General features: G+C 41.0%; 1 protein-coding gene across 6 annotated transcripts in view; it reads right to left on the bottom strand.

Moving 5' to 3' along the window:
• Nucleotides 1–14,661, bottom strand: part of lrp8 (low density lipoprotein receptor-related protein 8, apolipoprotein e receptor) — a 183,729-nt gene that overhangs the window by 61,227 nt on the left and 107,841 nt on the right. For all 6 annotated transcript variants that reach the window (XM_077198550.1, XM_077198549.1, XM_077198551.1 and 3 more), the window contains exon 4: nt 8,236–8,364. In XM_077198550.1, coding sequence (XP_077054665.1) covers nt 8,236–8,364 — 129 coding nt within the window. The remainder of the gene's footprint in view (nt 1–8,235; nt 8,365–14,661) is intronic.

Raw genomic sequence — 14,661 nt, forward strand, 5'->3', positions numbered from 1 at the left:
CACGTTTTACTGACGACAGTGGAGTCAGAAAGACGGTTTTCAGTGATAGATATTTCAACCCCACGGAGTCTAGTGGTTCAAATTGAAAGGCTTTCAGGGCCTCGAGGACCAATGAAAGATCCCACATAGGAACCGACGGGGGGCGCGGCGGGTTCATCCTTCTAGCTCCTCTAAGGAAGCGGATGACCAACTCATGTCTTCCAAGTGACTGGCCGTGCGTCGATTCTCCGAACGCTGACACGGCCGCCATGTATACTTTGAGCGTGGATGGGGACCTCCCCTTATCCAACAGCTCTTGTAGGAAGGTGAGCAGATGCGCCACCCCGCATGTTCATGGGTCCAGACCTCTGTCGGTGCACCATCCGGAGAACACCGACAATTTAGACGCGTAGAGCCTTCTCGTGGAAGGAGCTCTAGAGTGCGTGATCGTGTTCATCACTCCTTCTGGCAGGGCAACGAGTACCCGTTGATCAACCATGCGTGCAGAGACCAGCGCTCTGGATGGGGATGCCAGATCACGCCGCGAGCCTGAGAGAGAAGATCTGCCCACACCGGAATCGGCCACGGAGCTGTAAGTGACAGCCGTGCTTGTTCCGGGAACCAAATCTGATTCTCCCAACGCGGGGCTATGAGGAGCGCCGAGTGGCGCGTTTCCCTGATTCTCTTGATCACCTGTGGTAACAGAGAGACCGGAGGGAAAGCATATAGCGTGTGCGCAGGCACGAGACTTAAAAGTGTATTTGACGCCCCGATCATAATGGATGGGGAGCGTCTTATTAATGCCCTGCGTTTTGTGATAACACTTAAACGCACGGGCGGAGCCCGGGGGGAGGTTTGTGTTAGCAAGCGTGAACAATCTCTGGTGGGCACGAGACTTACATTCATAACCTGCTTTTTTGATCGTGTAACAGAGCAGGCAGATAGTGGGCACAGACCTGTGGACACATTTCTTACATTCAACACTCGAGCGGCTTTTCTGTGCTTTATGAGAGTGTGGCTCTGTGAGTGACACGAGATTCAAAGTGCTTGCGTGTAGGGGTGAACACTGGGGCGTGGGCACTTTCACTACACTTAAAACACCGACGGCGTGAGCCGGACCAGACATTATACTCTTTTTGAGGTTTCTCTGGGTCTCCGTGAAAACGGCATTTGTGTGCAGGCGAGAGGGTGAACAAACCGGCTCGTTGGCTGCTAAATTAACCACTGCAGTAGCCTGTTTGAAGGGGACTGACAGAGAAATAAACTTTGACGGCGGTCCGGCCGCAGCGGGACATGCGCGTCTTTTCTCTGTCTTTGTTAGGAGGGCTTCGCGTGCTCAGACTTCAGCGTGATCTTCTGCCGAGGCCCGCTGGGGGGCGGCGTTCTGTGATGGCTGTCTGAGCGCGACCAAGGGCGGCCGCCCTGACGTCACTGCGAAGGCTGAGGCTGTGCTGGACACTGGCTCGCACAGGAGGCTGGCTTTGTCTCTCGCGAGAGCGGCCTGTAGCGGAGTTGGAGCGTCGTGGCAGGAAGAGGTTCAAGGCCTGCGTGGTCTTCTGTACCTCAGAAAAACGGTCAACGATCCCGTTCACTGCTGGGCCGAAGAGACCAGTGGGGGAGAGCGGCGCGTTCAGGAAGGTGGCTCGCTCAGTTTCCCTCATATCCACGAGCGTCAACCAGAGGTGCCTCTCTATTACAGTCAACGCGGCCATGGCTCCTCCAATGGCTTGAGCTGCGGTTTTAGTGGCGCGGAGAGAGAGATCCGTCGCACTTCTCAGGTCTGTAACTGCAGCTGGATCCCGGCCCTTCTCATCCCATTCACGGAGGAGGTCAGCTTGCAGGATCTGTAGCACAGCCATGGAGTGAAGAGCAGACGCGGCCTGGCCGGAGGCGGCATATGCGCGGCCGACCAAGGCGGACGTGGCTCTGCAGGCTTTTGACGGGACTGACCATGACCGCCATCTCGCGGAGGGCGGGCAAAGGTGCGCTGCGACCGCCTCTTCCACAGGGGGAATAGCCGTGTACCCTTTCTCGGCGTCGCCGTCTACTTGGGAGAGCGAAGCGGAGGCCTGGGACTGATGTCTCGAGGAGAATGGTGCATTCCATGACTTCGTCAGCTCCGAGTGAAGTTCCGGCATGAATGGAGCGGGCCTGCTTGCTGAAGCTGCACGGCGGCGACTTTGAAGAAAACAGCCCTCGAGCCTGTTCGGCGCGGGTTCCTTCGGCAGCGACCACTCGAGCCCGAGATGGTCAACTGACGCAGGCGAATCAGTTCCGCATCAGCTCAAGCGCAGGTACGGGTGGATTCCTGGATCGACGAGGAGGCGGAGTGAAGCGACCATTCCTCACTGTCTGATGCCAGGATGGAGCAGCAGTCTCTCGTGGCGTGTCCCTCGGCCTCATCCTCAGATGCAACGGCAGTGAGGCTCGTGAGCGGCAGCTGCGCGCCGGTGAGGAGGGGCAGGGAAGGCGAAAGCGAGGCTCGAGGGAGGCTCGAGGGAGGCTCGAGGGAGGTTCTCCGGCGAGCGCGTCGCTGTGGCCACAGGTTCCGGCTGTCTCAGGGAATGGCGCTTCTTCCTGCGCGGTCCCACAGAGGGCGGAGTGACTGCTACAGTGTTGAAGGCTTCGAGTCGAGCCCGCAGGGTCGACAGCGGAAGCGCTTCACAGAGCTGTTCCAGGTTCCATGTTCCAGGCCCAGGCAGAGAGCGCAGATCAAGTGGCGGTCAGGGAAAAATCAGGGAAGTCAGCCTACAGCCCCTACATTTATACGCTAAGCCACGCCCATTCCGGCTGGCTGTGACGCTATGTAGGTGCGGGCGCCCTACATTGGGCGTGACGTCACGCCGGGCTCACTGGTAGGCTGCAGCAGCTGCCCGCAGGGCAGCCAATGAGCACGCGAGATGGCCTGCTCTAGGTCTGCTAGCTGCTGCACTGCGTTGACAATGAATACAAAATTAAGGATAATTTTTTGGCTTCAATATCTCGAGAAAATTAATCTTTCCCGAGCGTAAGCTAAACTTACGCAATACGAGAGAACCTCTCGTAAGAGAACCTAAAACATAGCAGTTCAGTGAGAGCATTAAGGCCCATTCACACCAAGGACGATAACTATAACAATAACTATAAAGTTTTAATATTCGTTCTAACTCTATGAATAGCAAATTGCACAACACAGCTACAATGTTAATGACCCCGAATCACGAACTGGTAGAATCACTTTCAAACTTTTTTTTTGATTATGAACAACAAAAACATTGACAGACAATCAAAATCCACCTGACTAAAGATCAAGCATTCAAAGTGGCAGACGACATAATTATAATAAACTGAATTTTAGCATCCGTTGGTTTGGATGCTAATATAGTTATCGTTATAGATATCATTCTTGTTATGAAGAAGATATTAAAGACATAGTACACCTAAACATAAAATTGCAGGAAGATATTTACCCTAATGTTGTTCCAAAACATTTTTTGTAGAACATAAAAGATATTTTGGGAAGTGTCTCAGTGTTTTTTATTTTTATTATTTTGGCCATGCCAAAGGAAGTCAACATTTATCCAAACTGTTTGGTTACAATCTTCAAAATATCTTATTTTGTGTTCCACGGAAGAAAGCCATACAGATTTGGAACGAAATAAGGTATAAATGAAGTATTTTCATTTTTGGGTAAACAATCCCTTTAAGATAAACTGGTCTGTGACATGAAATTGCTGAAAGATACTCAGAATTTTTTTTGAGCTGGTTAGTAGCACATAAATTCATACTAGCATAGAACTGTATATTTGACTCGTTTTTAGCTTAAGTTATTTCAGTCAAATAATCAGTACATTTTTACTAATGGATTGACAGAAATCCATACATGCGTAAATGTCCATTCTACAATCATGTTGTTAGTTTGCCAAAGCAAAACAAGTCGTCTGGAGATTTTTGAATTCAAGCATATATAAAATATGAATTAAGTTAAAAAAAAGTACATGTTTATGTTTATATGGTGCTGTACCTTATGAACACAAACATGGACATTCATTATTAAGAATACTAGCAACTAGCATTTTATCTTCACACGTTTGAGACTTTGAGGGATTTTTTCCCCTTGTGTCATTGTACTCCACCCACATAATGAGCTAAACGTCACAGCTCTGCCTCAGCAGGGGTCCTTCTCTGCCTAAACACAGTTTCAGAAATTAAAACCTTTCAAACTTTCTTCATAGGGCTTCCACAAGAGCAAAGCGTACTGTGATTGTGCATTTTTAATGCAGGTTACAGATAATAATTTATACTTAAAAGCTTACTTTCCAGTGTATCTGGAGATTAAGGTAATAGAGGGGAAAGAGAGAGTAGAGAGCAAAAGGACAGCTGAGTTTGAGGGCAAATACCACCTTTCTATTACAGAAATGGAAATATGATGTTAGGAGGTATATTATTCATGTTTGTGACTCCACAAGATATGTTTAATGTAAATCTTCTAACCTTTTACACACGGTAAAGGGCTTTGTGGATGCAGCCGGCTTTACATATATGTGTGGAGTCTGGTAAAGCTTCTAAAAGGGCACTGCTGACCCTTTCAGCAAATTAAAGCACTAAAACAGTATTATGTTTTTTAGCATTATGTATTATAGTATAATGCCCTGCAAAGGGTATTACATTTTATCCAGCCAAACAGGGTACTAAGAATTGTGAAGAACTTTGAATCTACAAAACATCACCAATGCTACTCCAAATGTTATTCCAACTAACCTAAGAATTTTTTCTAAACAAACTCTTGAGCAATGCTCGTGATTTTTGACCTCCCAGCATGCAACTGCAGCATGAATAAATAATGTTGTTAGTGTTTTGCTACTTGCTGACTATTTTTGCTGTTGTGTTGTTGTTTTTGTTGTTAAGTGAAGTTAAGAACACATCTTATTACATAATAATAATAATTCATCATTGCATCATAGGCCCCGCCCACTGGCATTCAGCCTAACTTTACTAATAGAACCCATTATAATAACTGACGCAGTCTACACAGGGTAGGGCGTCACGAGGGTGCATTGCCCCCTCAGTTTTGAATTTGTCCCCCCTCCACCCCTGAAACGCGATTCATTTTAACCCTTTGATGCGTCTCTGTACGGGCTTCAGAAGCATCTCAGCGTCGGAAACAAGTGGATGGTTAATTTTAATGGCATCCTGGATAGCTGGATAGAGGATTATGTTTATTCAGAGCATTTTGTTTTGTAAACGAGGGACAGTGTAATGTAGAGTTATTGTAAATAATTGTTTTTTCACAAAAATATTAAGCAGAACAAAAGTTTTCAGCTGTGATGATAATAATAAAAAAAATGGTAGTCTGTGCATTTACAATAAATTAAATACATAATTTTAAAGACCGGTGATGCAAAATTGCCACGGTTTAGGCTAAACATGTTTCATAATAAATGAGCAATACCCCAAAAGTGCTACAATCATCCCTGTTCTGCCACACCTGACTGATGAGCTTCTGGTTCATGTGGAAGTGACTGATTTGAAAAGGATTTGAAATGAGATTTTTGTGGGAACATGATTCTTTAGAAGTTATGGGCTGTACAGCATTAAGAGTAATATGTATTCATAGACCGTGTCTTAATACCTTCAATTATAAATCAAAAGGAACAGTCCTGCAGGTTATTCTATAATAAAAAAATAGAAGTTTCAGGACCTGACATCAAGCAGGAAATCAATTACAATCAGCAGCGCAGTGAAATATTACAGTGATGTTATTGCTCTTATTTTCCAGTTCAGCACAGGACCGTGCGACACGCAAATCACAGCTATAAATCCACAGAGATAAACAAACGCTGTCATGGTGCTTATCATAGTGCTAATGGTTAGAAAATGAAAAACCATAATAGATCGAGCTAGAGTTGAAAGAAGTGTCCTGTAATTCATTATTACATGATTAAGTATAAGAGAAAGCGTAAGCCTATAGTGACACAAAGACAAGAGACTTTGCACGGCTGTGTTTGGAGCTTAAGATAAGCACACGCGTCCAGGTTGGATATAGGGTGCGATAATTACATATTATGAACACAACAAGGTGATTAAATTGTGAAATATGTATTTTGTAGACAAGACATTAAATTAAAGGATAATGGTCAATGCAGAAACACAATTTATGATCAACCAGTGTAACCTCATCAGTATATTTAGGTTTTAAATTGTGAAGTGTAGGGGTCGACCGATTGACCGGTTTTGCCAATGTGGCGGCTGAGAGGGGTGTGCTGTCATTATACAGTAAGAAATAAAAGCTATCACTGACACCTCGTGGAGTTTGTTTTGACATGCGAGACTACGCACATCATAGAGTGGGACACTTCAGATGTGGATTTAAAGACAATGAAACGGTATGTATACAGTACACTACCGTACGTGTTTTTATATAATTATAAAGTAATTACTTTGTTAACTAGATGATGCATTAGTGGAGAACAGCAGTATATTTGCCGTCGAGGATGATATTTCAGTTCTTTTTTTATCGTCACTGTAATATATTTTGTTATTTTGATTAGATAACCATCAAGTGCAAAAAAGTGTGAAAAGGTATACATATAATATACATATTTGTCTAATTTCAATGCTATGGCTTTGGTGTAGACATTTTAAGATGGCCATCTTTAAGCATGCCTGTTTGGATTTATATACAATTTAAATCCAAAAAATGTAAGTCCATTTATAACATAAGGTATTGTTCATTGTTAATTTCCACATTTACCAATACATTTTTACATTTTAAAGAAACATTAGTTAATGCACTATGAACTAACATGAATGATCAAGGTATATATAATATATTCATTTTTTATACTTAAAAGTACAGTACATTTTTATGGTTCAGTACAGTTTTCCGATTTTTGCAATAAAGTTCAGCACTATTTTATTTGTTATGTTTGTTTTTGATCACTATCCATTTAAAAAAAACTATTGATTGATTAATGTTGGTTGATTAATCAGTTATCGGCCAGTGCGTTCCAACCTAGCGAAACTATTATCGGTAAAATCCACTATCGGTTGAAGTGGCACACATGCAATTTTTACATTTGAACTGACAATAAAACAACATATGGACAGCTTCTAATGACTAACTAATTTAGAGATGCAAAATCTTCAAGAATATTCTCTTTAGAATTATGGAAAATTCAGTTGCAATTAATAAATTGATTTAATTGTATTTATTAACATTCATATAATTTAAAATGTTTAGCATTGTTAAATGAGTCCAACTAAAAGCTTAATTTCAAATCAAAACTGATCACTCTGTCCTATCTGACTTTGATGGATATTAAATACTTCCATATAAAAATTTAAAAAAAAAGGGGCATTAAAAACATTTATAATACATTTGTCATTAAAAACACCTCACTCAAAAGTTTCTCCATAATTTACTAAAAAACAGTGTGCAAACAATCAAAAAAGTATGTCTGTGTGTACACTTCATGAATTAGCAAAAACAGTAATATAGAAAATATTACACTAATAGTAATAATCAACAACAGGTGATTTAGTATGCGGTGCACGAAACATTTAGCCACACTAAAAACAAGCAAGCAAATTCACAGCTCCTCTGCAGTGGATTTATCACAGTGGAAACAGTGTTAAAATGCTGAGTTAACTTTTATCTTTGACCCTTTCAGATGTACATCAGTAGTTTGTTATAATAATAAAGATCCTGACGGACCTTAAAAGGCCAAATGTATTATACATAATCTCTCCATAAAAGAGGTAGTTGGAGAATCAATGCTTGTATAGGTTGCATGGCAAAGAGCAAAGCAAAATCAATATTTGTTTATTATAATATAATATTAAATTGAAATACCAGTATTTGGCAGCCAGATTATTGTGTGTGTGTAGAAGAGAGAGAAAGTGTGTTTGTAAGCAGAATTGCTATTATATTTATAGCCACAACACAATAATACTCACTCCCACCCACTGTGATAATCTATCAATGCAAGAACTAACTGTTGGGGGTCTGAAACTAAAAACTGGGGCTCCTTTTTTAAGATCCAGATTTATAGCATTCTGTAATATCTATCCTACACATAGGACATAATGAAAAGACCGTCACCTACGATAACATCAAACATCTGTTAGCTTCTGTACTTCACTCACACATCACTACCAACACTCCACTCCATTAAGTTCACACACATACCACACTGAAGTCTGACTATGCATTATCCAGACAGGAGCTATTTTTAGCAATTTTCTCCTCCTTTCTCTCTCCCTCCCAGGACTTACCTGCAGCACACTGCTCCTCATCTGCTCCATTTTCACAGTCCCTTTCACCATCACAGCGCCATGACAAAGACACACACTTGCTTGTTAAGCCACCACAGTCAAACTTCTCTGGTGGACACGTCTGCCGACCTACAAGAAGAGGCAACAAAGAGAGATGTTTAAGGATGAAATAAGAACTAATGTTAAAAAGCAATTTAGGTCCTGGATGCTGATTGGTTAATAGTAGGGATTTAATGGATCATAGTTGACCCATGATCGATACGGACCAGGCACTGCGGTTCGGTACGCATGTGATTTACGGATTAATTTCAATCATAGAGTGACAGTTTATCATTTGCACATGTGTTGTCTTGCTAATTTACACATTTAAGTGATTTTAAGCCATTCAGGTGCAAGAAGAGGTACTACTCAATTCGGTACTCATGCGCTGTTATCTGTGTGCACAGCCAAACACACCCGAATCGCGCACGCCAAGGAGCTGAGCTTCAGATACAGTAGCACGCGATCACCAAATTGATTCCTCTTTCGTATCTCCTTATGCTTGAATAGATACATACATACAAAATTATGTCAAGTATTCATTATAATGATTATATATCCATGCTAGGGGTGGCACGATCCGCCTTTTTTGCCTCCGATTCCGATACCTGGGATTCAGTATTGGCCGATTCCGAGTACCGATCCAATACTAAAATAATAATTAAAAAAACAGTGCCGAATTACATAATCAACTGTATCTGTATGCCTCACTGGGGGGAAGAGACTGTGATTATTCTTTTGTGAAAAACATCAAGCTTGACTTAAACATTATTTTCCTAACTTTGTCAAAGAATATACGGACAAAATATGTACTATATATAATTAAAAGACATTTATTTAAATTTTTTAATTGAATCAGCAACATATGATAGATAGGACAGAACAACTGAGGCTATCAAAAAACTGCCATTTTGAACAGTATTGTAATATGAAAGGCTCCGATTCAGAGCGGCACGAAACGCTTATGAGCATCCCGTGCACAGAATGATGCGCTTGAAATTGATTAATTAATTAATTTGAGCCTTTTAACAGTTTTAAATTTCAGTTACTATGCACGTGAAGAACAATTATATCCCTCTCTACTTAGTGTTGTGATCTATCAGACACCCGGGAGAAAGTAACGTGAAACTCCAGCAAGATAAAGTCCTTTTATGCAAAATAGAACAATAGAGCTTAATCTACAGATCTACAGTATAATAAAAGGAACATTGAATCATCTTGGAGAGAGTTTCATGGTGTTGACTCGTAACCGAGCGCAGCGCGCTGTTTGAGTGCCAAATAGAGAATGACTGACAGCCGCAGCGGAGGGAAGCACTAAGGTGAACTTGAATTTAACGACTTAAATCTGTACCTGACATTAAACTGCATGGAATGGCTTCAGAAAACTTGGAATATAGTGCACGAAAACATTATGGTGCTTTATAATGTTTTTGTGCCTTTTGTGTTGTATAACAATAACATACGCACAATATCGGATTTGGATGGTCTCGTCTGGCCAATATCCGATATCGGAGCAATACCGATATAGAGTATCAGCTGAGCACCCCTAATCCGTGCATTAGGTCTTAAAGTGACGGCAGCCTTTAAATACCTACTTCTGTCTGTCATTGTTAAAGGGTAACTAAACCCCTGGTCAGAGCCTGACTCCACCCACTGGCAATATTTGAAAAATGCTGGAAAAGTGTATGGAACCTGCCTACGTCACAAACAACCGCAGCGTCACGAACCACCGCAACCTCCAATAGGAAAATTCAACTGCAGTAGCCACCGTTCAACCTGAAGAGGGCAGCACTCAGACGTTTTTAAACCATATATTGTAGAATTAAAACACTTTAAACCCAAATGTCAAAAAATTTCCTGGAATCAATGAACAGCATTTATGAAGGCTCCATTCTTATAGATCATTAACTAAAAAAATTTGTTTTAGTGTTTAGTTACCCTTTAATCAAACAACAAAACACAGCTTTAAAGTAAGAGATAATGTACATCCAGCCGGATCACAGAATAAACCCCGACAGGGTATTCAAGTCTTGCGTCACTCTGAAGGGGGTAATTCTGCAATAACAACCGGCTGGATGTACATTATCCCGCTTATAACACGGCTTCTTGCCACATAAGTAAATAATTAGACACAAAATATTAAACTCGAGTTGACATAGTTTAGGTCTTTAAACGCAAAGCTTCCACGAAGAAAGCAGTTGCTAGCAAGCGGCAAGTTCGAACTATATAGACATTTAAGGGAGACGAAACAGTCTTACCACTTATTACACGGCATTTCTCCACATAAATAATTATGGAGATAAGAGACACTGATTTGAGATGAAACTGATTTGTTTTAAAATCGTACCCGTTTGTTATCTTATAATTCATTTCCGTGTACTAAACAATCGTTGCAAAATGGCAGCAACTGCGTTTGTATAAAACAAGTCAGCAATACCCAGATGACATATTTCATTAGTTCACCAAACGCAACCGTGAGTTATGCAATCCATTTCATCACTAGTTAATAGTGTTCCAACAGTTAAAACACAATAGAGTGACACAGTTTCATACAAAATTGATCAATTATCAATTTCATCCCAGCATACAAAATCTTAAAAAAAAGTTTGGGGGTCTGTGAAGTCTATTTGATACCAAGGCTATTTGATAAAGAAAATAACAGTAATAGTGAAATATTTGCTATTTAAAATAATAGTTTTCCAATATAATATCTTTAACAATGTCATTTCTTCTTATTATGTCATTTATTTATTTTTTCAGCAGCCATTAATCCAGTCTTCAGAGTCATATGATCCTTCAGAAATCTTTCTAATATGCTGATTTGGTGCTCAAGAAAAATGTCTTAGTATCAATGTTGAAAACAGTTATGCCGCTTAATATCTTAAAGAGTCAAACTATTTCTAGTTTGTTTATTAAAATCATGCCTTCTACATAGAGTTTATTGTTTCTTAATCTCCACTGGTCATGTTGTTAACCAAAACTGAAGCTCAAAATCAAGTTTTCACACAGCATTCTCAAGACAGTGCCATAAATTATACATCTCTACATGTCTGGGAACTCAACTACAAATCAATAGCAGCCAGACTGATTTCTCTCACTCCCATTCTTCACAGTCTTTTGAGTAATTTTCAGTGTTTGAAAGAAGATATATGAAGACCTTTTCACTCTCTCTGACACCTCAAATCTGTGTCTGCAGCCCATTGTTGCCTGAACCCTATCTATAATCATAAGAGTGAATGGCATGTCTCTTGCTGGACTCTGCTATTGTATAGCCTTCTCTGAAGAAATGGGTAAAAGACAACTGTGAATCTCATTTGAGATACCTCCTCATCAGCACATAGCCATTGTGGCTCTGCAAATTGAGGCCCAATCCTCATCTATGGTAGCCATATTGGATTTGAGACTGACAGAATTTTTTTTTTCCTATTTAAGGCCAGAGCTTAACCTAACACTGCAAGGCTTGTTGGTGTGCGACTAGGGAAATGTATGAAACAGAGCGGGTTTGTTTGAACAGCGATTTTATGTTAGTGTGTGAGTGTGTATGTTTTTGGCTTTGTCAGCATGTGTCTGAATAAACTGAATGACCCATTCTCACTGTCTGACTGACTGCTACAGATAGCACAGCCTCCTGGGAAACGCAGTCTGTCTCATCTCCTCTCTCTCCTCCCTAACCCTGAAGACTACTGTGCCTACAGGGCTTTCCATTCACCGCCCTGGTTCCTGCTTGTTCACACAGCAAAATACTCACAGTGGTTTGGTAACCAATGTAAAATAAAGCAACACTGGGAATATCGTAATTATTTTATGTAAGGAATAATTGTCTCCGGGCCGTTGAATTATTAAAATAAATAATGCACACCCAAGGTGGTAATGTACCTCGGGTGTGCATTATTTTTCTAATAATTCAATGGCCCGGAGTCAATTATTCTGCTTATACTATGGTTACCACACGTCAAAACATTGTTCAGATGATTTATTTTAAGACATTTGTCAGGTTTTTGTCCTCAAAAATGCTCTTGTGTATGACTAATTTCTTATGCATCTTCTTATGCATAATTACAAAACATCATTTTAGAGCTAGTAACGGAGGATTCAGCCACTGATAGAGAGAGAGAGAGAGAGAGAGAGAGAGAGAGAAAGAAAGATTTAGCCTATGTGAATTACCTGAGTCTGTGCGTCTCTCAACAGTGTTGTTCAACAGCAGTGTCTCTACTAATAGCGAAACTGTAAGTTTATCTGCTCCAAGAAAAGGGCCATTATTACCTCGCTAGTGAGAAATTTGTATAGCTTTTAAGTTGTTAAACTATTTTAAAATCATCAGAGCAGCGCTGATAAAATGCTTCTGTGCGAATGTGTGTCCGTAGTGTATGTGTGCATTTGAGCGGGAGAAAGGCACTATGTTAGCCTAGAAATCTAGACACGCCCTAGCAGGCAGCAAAAATTGTTTTGCAGCCAGTGTAGTCTAGCAACTCTCCATTGACTTTCGAGCTGGAAAAAAAACAAATACTGGTCAGGCCAATCAGATCATGTATAGAGTCGCGGGCGGGCTTAACATAATGACGACAGAGTTGCGACGGTTCACTGCTACTTGAAAACAAAGAATGGCTGCTGGTGCTGGAGAACAGCGGTCTTTCGATTCGGCTTTGGCCGCGACGCTGGAGGATTTGAAGTTAAACTTTTCTTTGAAACAAGAACAAAGAATGGCTTTGACTACGTCAGCTTCTTCGTTGCTCTGGTTGGTTGTAGCGCTGAAAGACAACCGTTTATCCCGCCCCTCGGAATGAGGCATGCCAATGGAGAGTTCCCAGACCTAACATCTTGATGTAGGTCTGGTATGCCAGGCTAATACTATGTGCTTTGCGGAATTAAACGCAATTTTGTGCCAAAAAAAGAGAAAATAAATAATTTGCTTGGTGAGTGTCACTGTGTTTTTTGGTTATTTTGCTGTTGTATGCTGTAAGGACATTTGAAATTACTGAAATCATTTGGCGAAGTGATATGGAACTGTAATATGGTTAAGACCTGCCTGGAACTACTTTAGCCAAACGTTCGTCAAGCAATCAGATTCAAGCATTCAACAGCATTATAGTATAGAGCATGTTAATGTGCTCATAACACTACCTAAGGACTGTCATTCGGCTAGTTTCATGATCAGGGTTTATGACAGCATTAAGACAAAGCTGTTTTAAAGGGGTCATATAATGGTACATGTACTTTTACAAGTTGATTGTACTGAAATGTGTGTTGGCAGTGCCTGTACACAACCATCATATAAAGATAAAAATCCATTCAGTGATTTTGTTTTAATCTCCTTATGTTTTCCCCTGCCTCAAATTGAGCCGTTCGACCGTGTGACGTCACACGGTCGGACGCCCCTCCCACGATTGTTGATTGACAGCAGCGTTTCAACACAGACCCGCCCTCGCTCGTGAGCGAGCTGTCAATCATAGTCCGCGCGGACCGGTGTTGTGCCAAAAAGTACGCTGGAGCACTGTCTATGAGCAGAATGGAGTCTAAGCGAAGTGGTGTTCTATTCTTGGGTACAATAAGGAACAGCAGTAATTTTAACAGCATCTCACATTTAAACTCCTATAGAAAAAAATTTTTTTAGAGTTGCTAACATTCACTTCTACAAAATGAGTTCAAACTGTGATTCAATTCGATCAATCAATTATAGCGCAGCAATGCACTGATTTGTTTACATCACTAAAACACACATTCTTGTACATCTATCTTTGTGAGGATATTCGTTGACACAATACAATCGCTAGCTTCCAGCCTAACCGTACCCATCACAACTAAGTGCTTAAACCAAAACCCTTACCCTAAACCTTTTCCCCTGGTTTTTCAGATAAGGTTATAATTAGGTTAAAGGTTTAACCTAGTTATAACCTTATCCCCAAAAGCAAGTCTTGACCGTCAAACAGGCCTTTAAAGGGGTCTCAGAAAGTGTCCTCACTTTACTCTCTTTGTCCTCACTCTGATGGTCTAATACTCAAACCAGTTTTAACAAAGATAGATGTAGAAGTACACGCACGTTTGTGGTCAGTACAATTTCTTTTTAAATAAATTAATACTTGCATTTATTATACAAAAATATATTTTAAATATCAAGGAGTGGTTATGGCGCAGTGGATAAGACACATGCCTTTGGTGTGAGAGACCCGGGTTTGAATCCACTGTGAGACACCAATGTGTCCCTGAGCAAGACACTTAACCCCTAGTTGCTCCAGGGGCGTGCGATCTCTGAAATATAGCAATTGTAAGTCGCTTTGGATAAAAGCGTCAGCTAAATGAATAAATGTACATGTAAATAAAAGCTGTTCTTTTGAGCTTTCTATTCAAAGTATTACAGTTTCCACAAAAACAGTAAGTAGCACAACTGCT

Source organism: Siphateles boraxobius, unplaced genomic scaffold (assembly GCF_051911475.1).
Source record: "Siphateles boraxobius isolate OS27281-9 unplaced genomic scaffold, OSU_SipBor_1 41, whole genome shotgun sequence".
NCBI classification, from domain to species: Eukaryota; Metazoa; Chordata; class Actinopteri; order Cypriniformes; family Leuciscidae; genus Siphateles; species Siphateles boraxobius.